At 34.5% G+C, this 12,835-nt stretch overlaps 1 protein-coding gene across 5 annotated transcripts in view; it reads right to left on the bottom strand.

Annotated features, from left to right (window-relative positions):
* Positions 1 to 1,710: 1,710 nt before the first annotated feature.
* The window catches only part of LOC115222505 (calponin homology domain-containing protein DDB_G0272472), a 281,038-nt gene continuing 269,913 nt past the window's right edge, over positions 1,711 to 12,835 (bottom strand). For 4 of the 5 annotated variants that reach the window (XM_036511598.1, XM_036511597.1, XM_036511595.1 and 1 more), the window contains 5 exons: positions 12,580 to 12,653; positions 10,098 to 10,196; positions 8,391 to 8,510; positions 5,187 to 5,284; positions 1,711 to 3,869 (listed from right to left, as the gene is read on the bottom strand). In XM_036511598.1, coding sequence (XP_036367491.1) covers positions 3,266 to 3,869; positions 5,187 to 5,284; positions 8,391 to 8,510; positions 10,098 to 10,196; positions 12,580 to 12,653 — 995 coding nt within the window. In that variant the 3' untranslated portion in view covers positions 1,711 to 3,265. The remainder of the gene's footprint in view (positions 3,870 to 5,186; positions 5,285 to 8,390; positions 8,511 to 10,097; positions 10,197 to 12,579; positions 12,654 to 12,835) is intronic. The other variant, XM_029792736.2, reaches the window with a different exon arrangement.

Genomic DNA, 12,835 nt, shown 5'->3' on the forward strand with positions numbered 1-12,835 from the left:
GAAGTTAGACAAGTAAAACATGTTGGAAAGAGTATAAGCAATATGAAACAAAATATAGATGGGAAGATGGCAGAATTGTTACAGTGGCGGGTAAAATGCTTAGTGGCATTTTGTCAGTCTTTACATTCTGAGTTCAAATGCTGTCAGAGTCGACTTTCATCCTTTCAAGGCCTATAAAATAACAGTTGAACACTGTGGTCAGTGTAATCAACTTAACCCCTCTCATGAATTTGCTGATCTTGTGCCAAAATTTGAAGCAAATATGAAGCAAAACCAGAATGGGAAAAGTATGAAGTTGCTAATGATGATTCCAACATGGGTATAGCTGTTTTCATTTTCATTTTCTATCCTTGGACTTATTGTATAGACACATTGATTACAATTGCTCTAACACACAGTGTTGGCTAAAGAGGCTACAAATATAATCTACAGTACATTGTAGCAATAAGATGAAACACTCAACACACCAGTAATAAAAGAATGTGTATAATGAAAAATACAACAATGTTAAGTATATATATAATACTTTAAGATTTACTTTCCATGAGCCAAATGAAATTCATTGGAAGACTTTCTATGGCCAGATGCCCTTCCTATCAAACAGTTCTTCCCCTCTTTCAAAGCAAGATAATATTTCTTCATGGCCAGGCATGTTTATATATATGTATCATAATCATTGTTAATGTCCGCTTGAAAAGGAAAAAAAGAAAAAGGTCTTTGACATTTTGGACATTGAGTCCTTCATCAGAGATTGTTGAAGGCTGGTGGGAATGTTGTTTTATGGGGAGGAGTTGAGAAGAGAGATAAAGGTTGGAAGTTGTGTGCATATGAAGAAGAGTATCTGTATAACAAGATGGGCATAGAGGTATGTGTTTACATATATATATTTTTGGATGGTTTAACAGGAATTGACCAGGCAGAAGATTGCACGGGACTTCTATGACCGTTTTGACAGTAGAGGACACAGCATATGTGTGTGTATATATATATCCCTCTTCAATGAACTACTTCCTGTTGACTTGCCCCCTATCTCCACACATTTTTCACCCTCCCTACTCACTATGTTTTTCATCTCACTCTGGCAATGAAACCACCCTCATGTTATCTACCTTTCCCACATCCTTCTCCTGTTTACTTTATCTAAGATTACTGTTCTACTGCTCTTCACTCTTTTCTGTACTGCTAGTCAGCACCAACTCTTCCCAAACTCACCCGTCCCAACTCATATATATTACTGATTATTCTTGTCTTTGTTCATCATTCACTACATTTACACCTCAACTTAACCCAATTCTTTTGTCATCACCTACTCTCCTCTATCTTCCAGCTACTCCCACCCATTCTTCTATAATATGAGTAGCTATACGTCTTGTCTGCAGAAAGAAACTTGTTCAGGTCTCTTTCATACTTTAACTACTCATCACATCAAGCATAATACTTACTCCTCCTCTACTGTAGCCTCACTCAGCCAAAGGGACCTTAGTTTTGCAAGTTACATGATAAAAAAAAAAAAAGTGCTCAGTACACTCTAACAGTCAGAGTTAGGAAGAGCATCCAACCACAGAAACCATGCCAAAACAGATATTGGAGCTCGACACTGTCCTTTGGCTTGTTGGGTGAACATGCAAGATAGATGTTAAAAGCTGATGGTGATACACAGACACACAACATACAGTTGGGAAAAAAAAAATTAAAGAAAGAAGTCAGAAATAATTGCCTTAATTTTATTGACCAATAACAACAACAACAAATGGTAATATAATAATGATAATAATATTAACGACATAGGGTAATTAAGGACAAATACAAGCTACAGAAAGATTGAAAAGAAGTTAAGTCTGTCCAGATAGTTCAAAATAAGATGGCAATTTGTCTTACTGATAATGAGCAAAAATAAATTTAGAGCTCACTGTCCAAACAATCTTTAACGAGCTGCCTTTTTACTTCATTCTGTCTTTTTTTATCGATATCAGTTCCACTCCCAACATGGTTTGTTATGAAGTTGAAAATTCTGGGAGTTCCATTGTTTCAGATTTTCTTGTGTTTACATTACTTTACATTCTTTCATTCATGAAAGCCGTAGAGTCAATTTATAATCCCGTGTTTTACAATGCAGCTTACACCAAACCCAATTATAAGTTTGAAAATGACTTGTGATATAGATTCATACATCGGTGTAATTTTGCCTGTAAATATATTCTTGGATATAAATTCTTGGAAAAGAATATTTACCATCTTGTAAACTATGTTTTTTTTTTTTCTTTCTTCTTTCAACCTCATGTTTTTCTCTGAAATGTGGCATTTCATAAATATTTTGTTGATATGATTCTTTCAAGAATTATGGCAGTTCTGATTGATTGCAAGACAACATCTATATATATACATATATACATACATATATATATATATAATCCTTTTTTTTTTTCCATTTTTTTTTTTAGCTATTAATTTCAGTGTTATATTCAAGCACACAGTACAAGTTCAACTCCAAATGACAGTCAAGACATCAGTTTGCTCACTTATTTCTAGTTATTTGTGAGGTATATCCAAAACAAATTCATCTTAAATTAAACAACTCAAATTTCAGGTTCGAAACCTAGGACTGACTTCCACCTCGAGGAGACCTCTTAGAGGTTAAATTTTTTTAACAGTTTTTTTTTCCTTTTTTTTTTAAGGTGGAATTTAAATAATATACACAGTAACATTTACACACATCTATATAGTAAAAAAAAAAAAAAATGGGAAAAAAAGTTTATACATACATAATTCGGGCCGTATTACATGTTCAGCAGAAATGTCTACATGATCAACATGATTGCTTCATTATTTCCATAGCATTTATTAATTAGTCACTTATTAATTAGTAGTTTTCTACTATTCTTAATAAAAAGAGATTCTGTGTAGAATTTCGAAAGACTTAGCTTTGATATCTTTCAAAATTTCCTATTTAAAATTCAAAACATTTTCCTACTGTTAATATTTTTTTGTTTACAGAATTGTAAATTTTTGAATAGAAAGCTTATTTTTCTTTGACAATTTTGTCTTTTTTCTTTTTTACCTATTTTGAATAATGATTAATGAAAAATACAAATGCCTTCCTTCAAAAAGATACTGTGAACCAATATCATAAAAGTTATCTAAATTATTTGAAACACGTTTTAAACAAATTTATGGAAAAAATTTGAAACAACTAATCTATGCATAAACTTTTCTGCCTATAAGTTAACAAAAAATGTTCAACAATGGGGAGAAAAAAAAAATGAGATCAAGTAGATGAAGACTCTTCTTTAGTTGGACACGTGTTTATATCTGAATTTTCAGATGATATAGGTTTTGTTGATTCAGCAGGTGATGGCAAGTATGCGTGTGTGGTGGTGGTGGTGGTAGTGGTGGTGGAAGTGGCGGTGGTAGTAGTGGTGTCTGTGTTAGTTGATTGTGTAGAAGTAAATAGGTCTGTTTGATCGTCACTTGTTGTCCACGACTGAGACATACGAACTGAGTTGGATTTATATTTTGGACTATTTTGAGGAGAGATCCTATCAGTTACCAAGAATGTATCCACTCTCCGCCTTGTTTTAAGTTCATTTGATCCGTCACAAGAAACGGACATAGATAGCTGATCACCAGAGGTATCATCATAATCCCAATGTTTTGGTGACCGACTGAATCTCTGAGTAGGATCGGGAGATCCGGATTCACTACCAGAAGGTGAACAGCTGTACATCTTTAAGATATTTTCCTGTGAACCAGAAAGGTCACTTTGACTCATATGCCATTTCAGTTTGTCAAATTCCATCGACATGCGTTTGTTAGCCCGATTCTCTTTATTAAACTTCCTCATTAAACTTTGGCATTTCTCGTTTAATTGCCTGAGAAAGAAAAAAAAGAAATAACAAAAAATATTAAAAGTGAAAATGAAAAAAGTTTGATAAAAGGTTTTACTATGTATAAATGTTCTTATAAAAATGAACAACACAAATATAGAGAAGGTACAACTATTAGATATATTACCCCATGATTTATACATGTTATACACAAGGCTTATATAAATATACACAATATGGAGCCAATAACACTGTTAGGTGTGTATTATATAAAGTAAGGTGTTTTATGTTGGAGAGCTGTGAAAACAAATTGCTCCGTTTAATAACATCAGGGCAGTTTTCAACATTTAAAACTTATCCAACACAATTGCGGAAAATAAAGAATTATATGGAGGCAGAAAACTATTTTGTTTTCTCATTAAAAAAATATTTTTGGGTGAGCAGTAGTATTTGAACCACTGATATATATATATATATATATATATATATATACACACACACATACAGACACAAACATATGTATACTATATGTAAATGATTTGGGGATGTGTAGTAGTATTTGAACCAGCAATATAATATATACACACACAAATATATATATATATATATATATATATATATATATATATAAACAAATATATAAACACATACCCCTATGTCCGTCTCGTTATACAGATACTCTTTCATATGCACTCAACTTCCAACCTTTATCTCTCTTCTCAATTCCTCCCCATAAAACAGCATTCCCACCAGCCTTCAACATTTTCTGATGAAGCATTTAATGTCCAAAATGTCGAAGACCCTTTTCTTTTTTTCTTTTCAAGCATAAACCTAATAATACCTTTGTGAAAACTTGTCCCTCTTGTGTTTCCCCCCTTGTTTTTATTCATTCATTAAACATACTGTATCTAGTTTTATGGTCCTCTGTGTGATATTTCTAATTATGTGTATGAAGAATGATATAGTGTGTGTTTTGGGGCAGAATGATTTGGTATATAGAGACCAACTGTCGTCACGCATACATTACAGTTAAGTATTAGTTTCAGAATACGCTATCTGAAGATAATCAATGGATAAACTGATTGAATTTTAGCAGATATGTTGAGCATCAAATACTGTATAGGTGTGCACTAAAGAAATTCACTTTACAACCGCATAATTTCAGATTTACAATATTTGGGGAAAATGTCTCCTATAGCACTATTTTAATCAATATTTTATAAGAAATTTGGTAGGCAGAAACTGATTTCCTAACAATATGATGGGGAATAAAAGGGAAACTGGTTGTTGGTGTCTGAGCAAAGTGTGGAGTTGGGAAAGAAACACAGATCAATTAATTAATAAATAATTAATAAAACTTACTTTTCATGGTCAGTTTTAATTTGTAATATGGCTTCCAAATTCTCAATCTTCTGTTGCAGTAATGTTATCTTTTCTAGAGCTGGTTGTATTTCTGCTGCCTATAAAACAAAGAACATAGCGTTAAAAAAAAAAAACATTTTAAATGTTACTACGTTCAATAACAAGGTAATTTTTAGAAATTAACATGTTTTCTAATAATTTTAAACGATTTTAGAAAAACATACGGAGTCCCAATATACCAAGCAATTATTCTAAACATCCTGGACTGAAAGCAGGGAAGAGCCACTCAACTGATAGGAATTCAATCACTAACAGACACAATCCAGCCCCTGCCCCTCAGGGCCGATTATTTCATACCGTCTCCAATCATGTACCGCAACACATTTGCCTCTATATAGCTTGTATAGCTTATTGTAACCCACCCTGCCCTGACTCACTCTAATCAATACCACCCGCCCCACTTCCTGCCAAACACCATCCTACTGGAATCTTTTTCCTGCAGCTGTTGACTTGCAACACTTTAAATGGAACATTATAAGCATCAAACTCACTGGGTCTCAGAGCTCCTGCAAAAGTCATGGGTTATCCCTTTCCTTCAGCAAGCAAAATATCAAAAACAAAAAGTTTCCGTCCATCTAGTTGAAAATAAGTACCAGAAGTACTCTTGTGATGGACTGGTGTCCATTCAGGAGTGAGTTTTGTACTAATAGCTGCTTATACACAACAAAGACTGGGATAAGCTCTGCTCTAACAGATCCCCTAGACTTGAACTTATTTAAAAATATTCATGAAGAAACGATTTCTGCATTTTTTGACCTTCCTCAAGTTAAAAACTCCAATCTGAGGAGCCATGGCTGTTTATTTTTAGCCTGGCTGGCTGTGGTAAGTAATCAAACTTTTGCACATTATGTGGTTGTCAATTTAGATAATTGTCTAAATGTTTGAGGAATATCATTTTTACTAATCGTTTCTGGCATTTGTTTCAGTGCCGGAGAGATGGTATTTATTTTCATATTACTTTGATTGGAATAGTAATGTAATATTTGTCTAAGAAGTCAAATCAATGCCAGTGGCTGCAATTTTAGCTCAGAATTAGTAGACATATTGGCTTTCATTGTTGCCTTCGTTAACTTGTATATCTCTATCTAGTGCGTCATTTCACTACCACATCACCTTATGTCTGAAAGGGAACTTGCGCCAACCACACACACACACAATTGCTCAACAACATATCTGACTCGTAGCCGATGCCAGCACCGCCTCGTCTGGCTTCCGTGCCGGTGGCACATAAAATACACCAATCCGACCGTGGCCGTTGCCAGCCTCGCCTGGCACCTGTGCAGGTGGCACGTAAAAAGCACCCACTACACTCACGGAGTGGTTGGCGTTAGGAAGGGCATCCAGCTGTAGAAACACTGCCAGATAAGACTGGAGCCTGGTGCAGCCTTCTGGCTTCCCAGATCCCCGGTCGAACCGTCCAACCCATGCTAGCATGGAGAACGGACGTTAAACGACGATGATGATGATGTATATATATATATATATCAACATAAACATAATATACACACAGATAGACCCAGGAAGACGTAGAACAAAATGGTGAGAAGGGATTTTTGGATGCTGGGCCTCACTGCAGGCAATGACAAGGGAGCGCGAGCTGTGCTGATTTGCTGTACATCAAGCTAGGTAAAATTGCTGTCGTTCATACATACAAACTTGTCCTTTATAGATTGTGGCACATAAAAAAAAAAAAACACCCAGCACACAATGTAAAGTGGTTGGCATTAGGAAGGGCATCCAACAGTAGAAGCTATGCCACAACAGAATCTACCAGCCCCTATCAAACTGGCCAGCTCATGCCAGCATGGAAAATGGATGACACATGCACACACAGAGAAAGAAAGAGATATATATGTGTATATATATGTGTATATATATGTATATATATATATTATATATATATATATATATATATATATATACACCACACACACACACACAAATGCTTTTTATCATTAATCTTACTTGTTAAAGTCATTGAAATGTGGTTATCCAGCAACAAAACCTTGAAGAATTTTTAGTTAGAGGGAGACAATCACAGATACACATACACACACACATATATATCATCACTTAATGTCCGCTTTCCACGCAGATGGTTGGATGGTTTGAGAGGAGCTGGCCAGGCAGAAGACTATCCCAGGATACTGTGTATGTTTTGTCAGGGTTTTTACGGCCGGATGTCCTTCCTAACATCAACCATCCCAGTCAAGATCAGTTTTGGCAAGGTTTTTACAGCTGGATGCCCTTCCGAACACCAATCACTTTACAGTGTGAACTGGCATCAACACCGGTAGGACCACCAAGTAACTTGTAAGATAAGGAATTTTGAGAGGAGAAGGGGTACACCACAATAACATGTCAGAGGATGAAAAGTTAGAGTGAGACAGAGAGGCAGAAACAAGTGTCTTGCTATAGGGGAGGTACATGGATATATATATGTGTGTGTGTGTGTGTAAATATATATATATATATATATAGAGAGAGAGAGAGAGAGGAAAAAGAGAGTGAGACAAGAAATATAGATATGCACAAGTACACACATATATATATATATATACATTTACACACACACACACACATATATATATATATATATATATATATCAGTTAGTTGACATCAACATAAAACATGTATTAGTTGATTAACAACATCATAATATGTGTGTGTGTGTGTGTGTGTGTATATATATATAGGGAGAGTTTATGAAAAAAACAAAAGACGAAGGCAGGTGGTGTACAAAACAAACAGATGTATTAGTATAATGCTCAGGAATAGAAAAAGTCTTTTGTGTTTCGAGCCTACGCTTTTCTACAGAAAGGGACACAGAAAAAACAAGGAGAGAAAAAAATGTGTGTAGTTACCAATATATATATATATATATAGTAATAAAAATAATTACAGACAGATATTTTAGTAAAACATCTCTGCAATGTTGACTACATTGAAAATGAATTGAAACACTTAGGCAGTTTTCTCAATAAGGATACAGTCACAAAATATTTTAATGTATATATTTTATAGTCTTTATTGTTATTGCTTTTTAAATTGCAAACTCTCATGATGAGAGAATTCAAAAAAAAGAAAAAAAAACTTAATTAAAAATAAAGTTAATGAATTTGTAAACACTAACAGACACCTACCTGAGTTCTCAAGTTACCATTTTCTTTATTAAGATTCTGAATCTCCGTGTTTTTCATATCAATAACAGCTTTTAAGCTATCTATTTCTTGGGGTAGGTGATTGTACACTTCAAGAGCATTCTGTTTCAATAAGAAATATAAAAGAAGAGAAATTTAGTTGGTGCATGAGACAGTGTACACATTAAGAGTGTACAATATAAATAAACAAATATATGAATGTGGTTAGGTTGAATACATTGACTTCTGTTTTTTAAAAGCTTTATGACAGTCGGTGATAGCTCATAACTACATGAGCTATAATAATTACTTCAGCTCATTATTGTAACTTGAAAAGCACTAGGGGTTTACATCAAGCTAATTAACAGCATTGAGTTAGCAGAACTGTTACCAAGCTGGACAAAATGCTTAGTAAACTTCCTTCTGGTTCCTTACAGTTTTGAGATTAAATATCACTGAGGCTGACTGCCCTTCATCCATTTGGAGGGTCAATAAATTAAGTGCCAGTTCAGCACTGAGGTTGATGCAATCAATTTGCCCCTCCCCATCAAAACTGTTGGTACAGCACCAAAATTAGAAAGTAATTAACACTTTTCAAAGTTACAAAGGGATTCTTAATGAGGTTTTTCACAAATGAAGGGAATAAGATGCCTTGTAGAAAATAAATTGAAATAGAGTTTTATTTTTTGTTTGGTAATCATTAAGCCCTCATCAATTTCTTCAAATATCATTTGAAGAGAAAGGTGAAGGTAGAGAGGGAGGTGCTGCCTTCTACTGTGTTTATCAAAAGGTGGTTGACAGTGGCAAGACTGGTGAGACTGAATGGACCGACTGAGTATGCTTTTCTAAGCAAGGGGAAAGAAACTGGAAGAGGGCACTTTCCAATGCCTTGAGGATGGCAGAGTAATCTGGGATTTTTGTGTGGGGTTTACCCTGGATTACCCTAAGTGGATTTCTCTGCTATTGAGGATTCTATTTATTTATCTAATTTCTATTATATATCCTCTGTGATATCCCTTAATGTGGTAGCATCTCCCTTTGAATGATGTGAACCCCGCCACCTGTTTTTTGCTTGTTTTTGTATTTGTTTTATTTTTGTGTGCTGGAACTCGTCTTTTGATATTGCCCTCCATGTCTTGGGCCCTTGTGGCCAATAAAAGAAATCGATATTTTACTTTGTATCATGAAACAGTTTTTTTTTTAAATTAAAAAGAAAATTTTTGTTTTAGAAAACACATGAATGTTACAATTCTCAGTTGTCCTCCACTTAAAACATCTAGGTTTCATGCCTTATTTAGAAACGACTTATAGAAACCACTCAAGTGCTAAAGAATATATTATAGTTGGAAATGTATTTTTTGTTCTGTTTCTTTAACCTTTTAGCATTTAAAATGAACATATCCAGCCAAAATATTATACTTGTTTTATGTTCAATTTGGCCAGATCCAGCTTCTCATGCTGAACCTATGTCATTCTTAAAAATAAAACTATTACATCATCAAAATTTTGAAGCTACATGATAATGCATGATTAATTCAAAATAATGTGAATAAATAAGCATTATGTTTGGTAGAGTTACCTGAATGCTAAAGGGTTGAAGAAATTTACACTGAAATTTACTGAAGGATGAGTATATTATGTTTAAATGAAATGATTAATATATAAATATTGAATTTCAAACCAGTAATGAGAATATAAGGTGATGCATACATGAATCCTTACATCAACTTCTTTTTCAAGGTTTTCTTCACATACGGCTGCTCGCTTTCTTAATTTATCACATTCTTCACATAAAGATTCAACTTTATTCTGTATAAATTGAAAGATGAAATTACAATTTCACATTAAAATAATAGTAAAAATAATAATAATACAAATTGAATAAAACCTTTTTGAGAGTTCTGACAAAGCAGGACTAATTAATGACCACCTCCAATTTCCAGTTACACACTTTTTCTAGGACTTCAGTATCCAGTCAGACCCTTTTTAAGGCAATATGATGTGATTTGAAGGAGATTTGACTGCTATTTTTACCTAGTCCAGTGACCACAGAAAGCCTTCTGGCTCCTGTTGATACCATAGTTTCTTTCACCTCTTGTCAAACCTGATGAAACAGACTTAAGATTAAAGACACCAAAGCCATGACCAACCCACTTTCTTTATTCAGTCACTTTTTTGTCTTGCAAGTACTTGGTGACCCTGTCAGTGCAAGTGCCACTTAAAAGTACCCAGTCTACACTATAAGTAGTTGGCATTTGGAAGAGCATCCAGCTGTAAAATCCTTGCCAAACTTGACCTTGCCTGTGCTTGTGCCACATAAAAAGCACTAAGTCCATGCTGATGTGTGGCTGGTGTTAGGAAGGGCATCCAGCCGTAAAAACCCTACCAAAACAGTTGCAGAAGTCTGGTGCAGGCTTCTGCTTGGTTGGCTCCTGTCAAACTGTCCCATCCATGCCAGCATGGAAGACAAATGTTAAGCAATGAGTCATAGTCAATCTAGGACTGTTTTACCCAGTGTATACCTCAGTGTTTTAAAACAGTGAGGTGAGATTTAAGTGAGATTTCCTTGCTATTTCTAATAGAGTGACTGACCCAGTAGAGTTTCTTTCATTAGCTTGCAAATTCTTGTAGTTGTTATCAAAATTTGAACTTTATGTAAAGACAGTCAAGGTACAGGAGTGGCTGCGTGGTAAGTAACTTGATTACCAACCACATGGTTCCGGGTTCAGTCCCACTGTGTGTCACCTTGGGCAAGTGTCTTCTACTATAGCCTCGGGCTGATCAAAGCCTTGTGAGTGGATTTGGTAGACGGAAACTGAAAGAAGCTTGTCGTATATATGTATATATATATATATGTGTGTGTGTATATGTATGTGTGTGTGTTTGTCCCCCCAACATCACTTGACAACCAATGCTGGTGTGTTTACGTCCCTGTAACTTAGCGGTTCAGCAAAAGAGACCGATAGAATAAGTAGTAAGCTTACAAAGAATAAGTCCTGGGGTCGATTTGCTCAACTAAATGCGATGCTCCAGCATGGCCACAGTCAAATGACTGAAACAAGTTAAAGAGTAAAAGAGTATTTCAATAATTATGTTCCTACTACTTTCTCTCCTTGGAGACAACATGTCCCAACATGATCATCATCATCTAACCATTTTTGTTGTATCTTCTATAGTTACTGTAATTTTAGAATTTGCTGACCAACACAACAAAGATAAACATGCATGAAACAGTAAATCATTAAAATTAAAACTACTTTGCCGATCTATCTGCATGTTGTTTTATTAGAATTTAAGACATTACCATTAATCGGGGGCTGGGGGGGGGGACTGAAAAAAAAAAGAAAAAGAAGAAAAGGTGTAACACTTATGATTATTTGAAATAATGTTTTTTTTTTCATATTCAGAATTGTCAAAGTCTGGAATATATCCTTATCAGTTAGATGTTAGGAAACAGCATGCTTAAAAAATTCCATGTTTCCTAAAATTCATCAACACTACTCCTGCCCTACCCATGCACCCTATCCTTTTTATGTCTTTTACGGTTTACTTTTCTTTTTTGTGTGTCATTCTGTGTTTTGTGCATGTTCTTTTGGCTGCTATTGCCGTCTTTCTTTATTTGACTTACTGCTGCTTTCTGTCCCCTCTTTTACCCTTTCCTGATAAATGGTATGAAATTTTTACCCTTCATAGTTTTAGCCTTGCCTCAAGTATAAGTTGTACTCCAGTTTTTTTTCAGTTAAAAATCAAGTATGAAATAGTGCAACACAAATAAATATAGTATATTCAACACTTAATAATAATAATAATAACAACTCTGTGCTTATTCTATACAGTGAGTTCCCATACCACAATTTAGCATTAAATCAGGGATATGACTTTGGTACAATGAACATAAGTTAAATTTGAAATTATGTGATGAAAGTTATGTGCCCCTGCTAAATAAAGAAAACAAAATGCTTTACGTTTATAATTAATTGTCATCATAACTTATTGTTTTTCTTCAATGCTTTTCCTGTGAACCTAATTTCCAGTGTAAGAGCAACATGAGAAGCAAGGGAAGTAAATCCACTCATATATCCATCAACAACAGAAATTCATTTAACACTATCCTCAAAATTAGCAAAACCTAATTAGTTCTACAACACAAATTACATATTAGTATTTACATGTAATAAAAATTTTAACTTACTGATAATGACATTTTAATGGTTTCAAAAGTATTGGTAATCTCTGCAAGTTTGTCTCTATGTTGTTGGTGTAGTCCTGGGGGAAGAAAAGAGTATATATGACATGCATACATTTATATATACATATATGTTAAAGTGTACAGTATTATATATCCACTATGGCCCAATCTTACCAATCAGTTTTGCACTAGGGATTCAATGGAGTGTTAGATAACAGCCTGATTATGTAACCTTGTACTCTTCAGAGATGGCAGTTAT

Source organism: Octopus sinensis, linkage group LG20 (genome assembly GCF_006345805.1).
Source record: "Octopus sinensis linkage group LG20, ASM634580v1, whole genome shotgun sequence".
NCBI classification, from domain to species: domain Eukaryota; kingdom Metazoa; phylum Mollusca; class Cephalopoda; order Octopoda; family Octopodidae; genus Octopus; species Octopus sinensis.